The sequence below is a fragment of the Diplotaxodon limnothrissa genome, linkage group LG3 (genome assembly GCF_057381915.1).
Source record: "Diplotaxodon limnothrissa isolate DT_005_m linkage group LG3, D_limnothrissa_male_GT1.1, whole genome shotgun sequence".
Lineage (NCBI taxonomy): Eukaryota > Metazoa > Chordata > Actinopteri > Cichliformes > Cichlidae > Diplotaxodon > Diplotaxodon limnothrissa.
In genome coordinates, this window is record NC_140598.1 from 40189071 (window position 1) to 40197642 (window position 8572).

The 8572-nt window shown below is 38.9% G+C and overlaps 1 protein-coding gene across 3 annotated transcripts in view; it reads right to left on the reverse strand.

Moving 5' to 3' along the window:
• LOC146635828 (uncharacterized) overlaps positions 1-7684 on the reverse strand; it is a 93017-nt gene extending 85333 nt beyond the window's left edge. For all 3 annotated transcript variants that reach the window (XM_085349084.1, XM_085349090.1, XM_085349083.1), the window contains exon 1: positions 7011-7684. In XM_085349084.1, the coding sequence (XP_085205210.1) occupies positions 7011-7162 (152 nt within the window). In that variant the 5' untranslated portion in view covers positions 7163-7684. The remainder of the gene's footprint in view (positions 1-7010) is intronic.
• Between the last annotated feature and the right edge of the window lie 888 nt (positions 7685-8572).

The window sequence follows — 8572 nt, forward strand, 5'->3', positions numbered from 1 at the left end:
CACCTGTTGTTGACGATTAGTATAGCTGGATGAAGTAATGTGAGATCACTGGGTGGCCCAACAGGGGCTACGCATCGATAGTAGAAACATTGATCGGCAACCCTTTGATTGGTCGGCGAAAATGTCGAAGGAGCGCGCTCGGTATTTTTCGGCAGCAGAGCAAGAACTCTTGAGTGAGGGATTTCAGGAGTTTCAGAGTTTAATTAAAACGCAAGGGAACACTGCAAAGGCTGCAAAAGCAAGGAGAGAGGGCTGGCAGAAAGTTGCTGACAAATCAAACTCGTAAGTAATTCAATAATAACAATAATAATGGAGTGGATTTATATAGCGCTTTTCAAGGCACCCAAAGCGCTTTCCAATGCCACTATTCATTCACTCTCACATTCACACACTGGTGGAGGCAGCTACGGTTGTAGCCACAGCTGCCCTGGGGCAGACTGACAGAAGCCAGGCTGCCATATTGCGCCATCGGCCCCTCTGGCCAACACCAGTAGGCGGTAGGGTAGATTTATCATATCACACCATATTATCCAATATTATATTACATTATATTATATTATAATATGTTATATTATATCCCCTTTCACATTAGAGCCACAACAGGACCCACTAGAACATGGGAACAAGTAAAAGTAAAATATAAGAACATTCTACAGAATGGTAATATTTATCACTTATATTGCTTGTCGTCTCTTGGAAAGAGACCCTGGAATACTCTGTTTGTTTGTTCATAACAGCAACCAAGAAAAGGGCAGAGCAAAAAAAGACAGGTGGTGGTCCTGCACCCCTCGTCAACAAGTTGGTTAAGTGAATAATACCCTCACGGGAAAATCGATATCTCTCAATGAGCACACTGTCGCGCTGAGCTAAAGGATCCTGTCTGTCCCGCAATATACGCTGAATTCTGAGGACTCTCCTTATCAATCTTGCACCTTCCGCAATGGGTTGCTCGCGTAAACGGACAGGATATGACTGCGACAGACTTCCCAAATCCACCTTCGCTTTTATAGCCGTGGTCTCTCATCTTGATTACACGAAGTAATTTACAATTACTACTCTGAAATATGAATTACATCTGTGATAATCACATACATGTAATAGAATGTTAATAGTACATTTCCCTTTTTTAGGGAATGACCTGTATGTATCTGTGTGAAATCAATAAAAGGATCAAGTGCTGCATTATCTTTAGTTACATTGATGTTATTTATTTATGGTGAAACAGTGGTGGAATATCGCTGTTGCTTTCGTATGAATGACGCGGACATACCTGCGTGGCCGCGATCTAATCCTGTTTACATAAAGTAAACCTGCTCCCCAGCAGGTTTACGCTTACGGCTCTGTTGCTATGACAGCAAGTCCCGGATGGGCTTCGGGGAACCGAACGATCCAGGATCACGCGAAATCGTCAACAATCTCATCCAGCTAACTCACTTAGTGCGGTACGAAGAACAGGCCCCTGGCGTCTGAAACTATTTTGGTTTTGATGTAAAGTATGACCCTGATGGTAAGTGCGTCATGGACAAAAGTAAAACAGTATGTTGAATGTGCCACGCAATGCTCAATTACATTGGTGGGAACTAGTGCGTTAGCGCAGTTAGTTCATTAACGTGTTGACACCATCCAGCCCCACGCACGGGGCGATCCGCAGGAACTCGTTAATGGAGATTTGCAAAAACAACAAGCACGCATGCTACAAACTTTACCCGAGTCATTTAGACAGCCGTTAGCACATGATTCTCCTTATGGGGACCTGATATGTTTAATATGCTGCTGAGAATATAGCCCAGAAGAAGCGTATAGTATAGCTTTATTTTGGAAAGAGCCATTTCTCTGTGATAAACTCTCTTTTCCAAAGATGAGTGATTTCTCGATCAGATAGATTTATGTTGTTTTTTTTTTGTTGTTTCAGCAACATTAAATTTAAAAACTGTACTTTTGAGTTAAAATATATATTTATAATTTTAATAAATGACAAATTAAAAAGGCATGAACATTTTTTTGTATCGAAAAAATATCGAACTGAACCGAACCGTGAATTTTGTGTATTGTTGCACCCCTATCCACTGAGGCTTCATGTGTCTGAAAACTGAGTTCTATTTGCATGACGCAGAAACAGATATTAGAAGCTAGAAAAGTTTTTAAGTCATGTGTCATTCAGATAATTCACTGCCCGGTATCCAATCTTTTAATACATCCATATTCTTAAAGAAGTCTGGACTCTGCTGTCACTTCTGAGAAACCAAGCTGAGTGCAGATGCCATCCTCAACAAGCCTTCAGCGGGTGATTATTTGATACTTGAAGAGTAGATTTTTGCTAGTGTTTTATATTAATGCCTCCTAGAAATTAATGGAAACACTTGAGGTTAACGAGTAGGCACTTGACCACCTGCCAAAACCACGAGGATGACCATTAAGACAAAACAACTTCTCATGTAAAATCTTAGGAATCTCTCCCATCTGGCATTATGGCGAGCTCAAACGAGTTGGATATTGGAAAATGAGAGTGATACCACATCATGTCACAGCGTGTGAATATGTGTATGCGCCTAGTCCGAGTTACATCATGACACAGTGGCTTCAATTACAGTTGAGACTTTTCATCACCATCAAGGTATGTGTCATCCCGTCTCAGACACACTCACACACTCGACACTGTATCAACTGATATAGTGAGCTAGCTATAAGACGCTGACTATTTTAAGACACAAAAACAGATCATTTTTAATTGCTGAAATTGATGTGCGTTTTTGACTGCAAAGCCAAAGGAAAGTTTGTAGCCTTAGCTTTTCTTAACCACACACTATTTAAAAATCATGTCACTAAATCATGGTTTTGTACTGTGACATCCTGTCCACAGTTATTACACTTTAAAAGCCTCACTCTGAGGCGGGACTGGTTGGTGACCCAGAAATCCTTTTCACAACTGGATGAACTAATGGAGTCCAACACAAAGTGACCAGGATGTGAGGAAATGGCACTGCCCAAATATAAAGGATAACCACGCCAAACTGATCGCTTTATATAGATTTAAAACCATCATATATGTATATTTAATGGATTATTGTAGAGATAACAGATAGTGCTAAGTCCATTCATTTATCATCATCAGTGTGGCACCAATAGGGCGCCTCATCAACAGTTCAACAGCCCGCTCTGAAGATGGGGGTCCCTTCTGTGTGAGCCTAAAGCGTGTGATGCAGGATTGTCCAATATTGTGACAGCCATATTTCCTATGATTGTCATATTTTTGTGATCTGCATCATCAAGAATAATTTAACTGAAAATTTGCCAATAATCAACAGAAACATTTGGATTATTATCTTAAACAGTAAAAGGTCAATGTTATTGTGGTTTTGCAGACATGCAATTACTAACCATGTGACATTAGTGTGTTCCCCATTTTGGATGACTGGATTCTATTACTTGAATGATGGACTTTTGTACATTTTGCCTGTATCGAAATTTGTATATGTATGCATGTAGGCTGCAATGCTAGGGCACAACTTTCACTTGAAGCCCCACCTTCCACCCAAATTCTGGTTTGTGTTGCACTTTATCAAGTTGTTCGACTGCCTGGCTAGTAGTTAGTGAGTATTTGCACACAATCATGAAAAAATGGCAACTATGGTAATCTGCTAGCAACCAAAACAATCAGTGGGAGTATTTTGGTGCTACACCATCTCTGAGTTTCACCTAGAACGAGCTAATAACCTCCAAAAGAGTCAAGGAATACACAGGATGGACAACTTTCAAGCAACGCACACCAAACCTCAGTAGCGGAAATTGTTTTCTATCACCCTCAAGTGGCCAAAAATAAAGCAACTGCAGGTTTTAAGCCACAACAATTAGGCACAGATATTTCCATACAACTTAAAAAAAAAAAAAAAAAAAAAAAAGATATTTTCTTAGACTTGAGGTTTCAAGATTTCATGACGTAGCATATACATAATGTATTGGGGGTTGCACTGACTAATAATTTTTAATGTTAAATGACATGACACAGACTTGGACTTAGGTTTGAGGAACACAGTAAAATCAGACAGACTGGATCCAGATTGTCTGGAAAACTACTTTAAAGCGTCCCGGCCAACGGGCATGGAAGGGCAAAGCCACAAAAGACAATGAAAATGAATGGTGGGAACTCCAGGAAGAATGCTTGCACATTAAAGAGGAAAAGTAAAGAAGAAATGATGGTAAAAATAAATAAATAAATAAATTTAAAAAAGCAAAAACGACAAAGTGGAGAAAAGGGAACAGCTGCTCTTTTAAATCCACTGGTTTGGATGATAACCAGCATCAAATTTCACAAACCAAAACCCTCTCAAACATTTACGAGGTGTTTGGTCATATGGTGAGTATGTAGGCTAAATGCGTATGTGACTCAGACAATGTTTCTATAAGGTCAGTGTGTCTTTGAACTGAAGGAGCGCTTAGATTTCAGTATCTTGCATAATCACATAATCTAAACATAGGAAATTAGTCAATGTTTTTATATCAGTGGCTTAATATGTGATGGAAAAGGTAAGATAAGGTAAAGGTAAGGAGTGTAGCTCAGCTCTGGCTCTTTAGCCTCCTATAGATAATTGGTTTTAGTTTTATAGCATACTGACAGCTTTAATTTGGGCACACATGGCCAGAAAAGCTCTGAGAAACCCACTGTACACGACCTGAGCAACAGCTGACAGAAAACAGCAGAAGCAGATGGTGCAGCCTTTAGCAATTTGAGATGTTTTAGTACAGTTAAAAACAGATTTATAGCACAATAAATACTGAAATCAAGTCAATACACAACCTGTAAAGAAGTTAAAATTTGTGTCATTGATGCCTACCACCTGGTGGCTAAAAAATATAATAATTGCAATTTAATCATCATTGATCTGTCCAAATCTGTCCCACCACAGTTAGCCTAACCAGCATCAAGCCATGTAAAAGTAAAAGATGACCACAGTCACCACTTTTCCTAATTTTTGGCACTCCCCAGATTCACATATCTTTATCCAAGGCACTCTCTCGACGGGATCTCTTTGGATTTAAAGTGCCATCCCTTTCTTATTTTATCCTGTCATACATTTGGATGAAATCAGCATAGACCTTCTTAACTTGTCTCCAGAATTGTGCTTTATGTGGTTGTGTTGAACTTCATTAAAAAAAACACCATTAGTTGATGCTTAAATCTGATGCTTAAAAGTAAAGATTTGTGCTTCGTATTAAGCTTCATATTTTAGTCACAGCTACTGATAGGTTGCTGGTTTGTGCAAGATTTCCTAGGCCTAAGAAATAGTGGTGTCAGATCAGAAAACACTTTAATATGTGTTTTTATTATTAATTGGAGCACCTGCAGTCTTCTGAGCGGTCCCTTAAAATCAATTACAATTGTTTTGATGGCATAGTTTTAAGTCAGGAATTAGAGAATACTTCTCAGTGGGTATCTGACTTGGATGCCTTCCGGTGCCTCATAGGTGAGAACCTAGGCTCTCTCAGATAAATAAGAGATTATGTATCTGGGCTGGCTGGCGATGTCACCTTGAAAGAGATGAAGGCGGCAATCTGGGAGACAGACTGAAGCTCTGTTTAGACTGCCTAGGACTCATATAAATGGAAGAAGATGGATGGATGGATGGATGACTCTATTCTTTAAAAGTCTAGATAAAACAGTACAGTACTTCAAGCTTGAATGTTTTATAGATCTTACATAAATGTAAAACTTATGGATTATGGGTGAATGAGTGAATACATGAATTAACAGATGAATGACCAAATGAGTGGGTTTCATTCATGGAAATAAAAGGCTGCAAACTGCAGTGAATGAGTGAATGGGTGAATAATGAATGAAACACTGAGAAAAGAGATGGCGATACAAATGAAAGGTAAAGACATTGTGATCTGACCATTAATGGATCCAGTTAAAAGTCAAACTGTCAAACAGCTGCTATGGTAACAATGAAGATACCATAGGTGGTTACAATTAACAACTTCTATCCAAACATCTTGAGTTGCCCACAGTTTCTTCACACCAAGCAAAGGAACATCTTCACCAAGTTGGCTATTCTGAGCCAGATTTTGGAGCAACATCAACGTCTTGTTCTAATATAGCAAACGAATCTGGAATCTTCCACTGCAGTTAATCTTAAGACTCACATAAACATCTCTCAGACATGCCTGTAGCAGCAAGTAGGACTAGCATATACAGCCTCAACATTTTGTTAGGCCACTTCACTGAATAACTACAGAGCTTTATTCTCTTTGCCCTCTTTACTTTGCAGTGATATCAGCTGGGTATTAGATGTTTACATTCATCTCCTCCTACCTGGATTTGATTGAAATGGGAATCGAAATCGAGGGAATTCATTGTTGTCATCAACTAAAGAACATATGTTTGGTGGTACCATGCATGTACACACATGAATAAAACTTTTAAATACTTGGATCTAGACAGATGGGACACCCACATATACATGCATAGCCCTGTCACGTGCAGTTGTTGTCTTCCTTTAGCTGTAAGAGCTGTTTGGGCCAGGGTTAATACCAAAGGACTATTTCCAACTTGCTAATTGTTCCATATGCACACGTGACATACAAGAATATAGTCGCGACTGTGGATAAAAGTCTTCACCAACATTTAGCAGGATTTTAAGGTTGACTGTTTCTCAACATTCATCATTAGTACTGTTATTCTTTGTATTTGTACCCCCTGAAAAAAGTCACACAATAAAAAATGTTTTAAAAAGACAAAGGTAGTTTTTTTTAAATCTTGATTTTACATTATATTTGGTTAGAAATGTTATTTCTAACAAAAGAAATAACATTTCTTTTTTTTAGCAAAATGTTTTTTAACATTTATCCAGGTTGTGATTGTATGACTTTTTAAAACTTTTTTTGTTGCATATTCACATTTTCTCCACACATATGAAAGGTAAAGGCATTATTAATACAAAATGCACACATGCATTGCATTTGTCACTTGCAGACAGAAAAAGAAATGAAACACAAAGATTTTCCTCTCTCACCCGTGTGCAGGTTTGAAGGTGTTGCCGCTGTTTGAGATATACTTGGTTTTACCCAATGTCGAGTGACAGGTGTTGCCGCTGTTGATCTTTGATGGTTTGTTCTGTTTTGGAGAACCTTGGTCCTTCTTTTCCTCTAACATGGCTATAAACATCCATACACATTTATGCACACAAACAGAGGCACAAGCAGCTCACACTTCCTTACTTAATCCTGTGTGTAACCACATTCATACACACCTGCACAATTTTTATTTAAGATAGAAAGTTTTGAGTCCTTAAGACTTGATCCATCCAACAATCCCAACATTAAGAGAGAAAAAGGGGAATTTTTGTGAATTCCAGGTTTACAAATAAAAATGTAATGCTTTCTTAATAAATCCAGTGCTCGTATTTCTTTTGTGATGAAATCCTGAAGAAGCAGATCCACATTTACAAGTATTTTATGTTACCGGAGAACATCACCAGCCCAATCTGCTACATGATAAATACTTTAAAAAAAAAACCAAAAAAATCCCCCAGAAAAAATAGCCAGTAAATCGTTGCAGCTTTCTATAAAGTATATTTTCCAGTTGTCCTTGATTTCAGATTTCCAGCTATCCCAGGGGTAGGGTGATCCAGGATTCAAGCATTTCAGATTTTTTGAGGCTTAAGCCATTAGTGGCCTCAGCGGTATTTGAGCCGCGAGAGACTGAAAGACAATCCGGGAAGAACGCGGCACTAAACTACACCCATCCCACTGAGGCAGCAGCTGGAGAGGGGGAGAAGGGATAGAGACTGAAGAGGAAGGAGTGAGATTCTTTGGAGAGACAGATGCAAGCAAAGTATAAGTTATGATATACATAGAAGATCAAAACGTCTCATCTGTTAACCCTGGCACAATTAATTTTTGAAGTGTTACTGAAGCATGTTTTTTTTCTTGATCTTTTTTGACTGCTACAGACACAAACATTGTACAGGAAGCCGCTTCAAAGTATTTAGTCAAGCTTCTGTAAAACTACAATATTACCCAATGAGATAAAGTGGGTTACAGTTATACAAACATTTAACTTAAACAGAACTGAGCATGTGCATACATCCAAATACAGACGTGTGCTGTTCTATGGCAGCTGCCCCCAACCTTTTTTGTGCCACGGACCGGTTTATGCCCGACAATATTTTCACGGACCGGCCTTTACATACAACAAAATAAAACTAGTACCGGTACCGAAAAAAAGAAGATTTATTCATAACATACGTGAAAAGACCCAGGAAAACAGAGTTAACGATAAAAACGATAACAAAATAACACTGAAAACCCTGAAAACCATACATTTCACACCTGAGCCTCAACTCTCGTGGCCCGGTACCAAACGACTCACGGACCGGTTCCGGTCCGAGGCCCGGGGGTTGGGGACTGCTGTTCTATGGTATGGTATTTCATAGTCTGGCTTCGATGATGGAGTTGAGTAGATAGCTGCAAAAAAAAGGGGGTGGGGGAAAAATTTTTTTGAGTCAATGTCTGTCCGACTTTGAAGAAAATCAATTCAAATCAATTTTAGCAGTAATGAGACTCACAGTGAAGA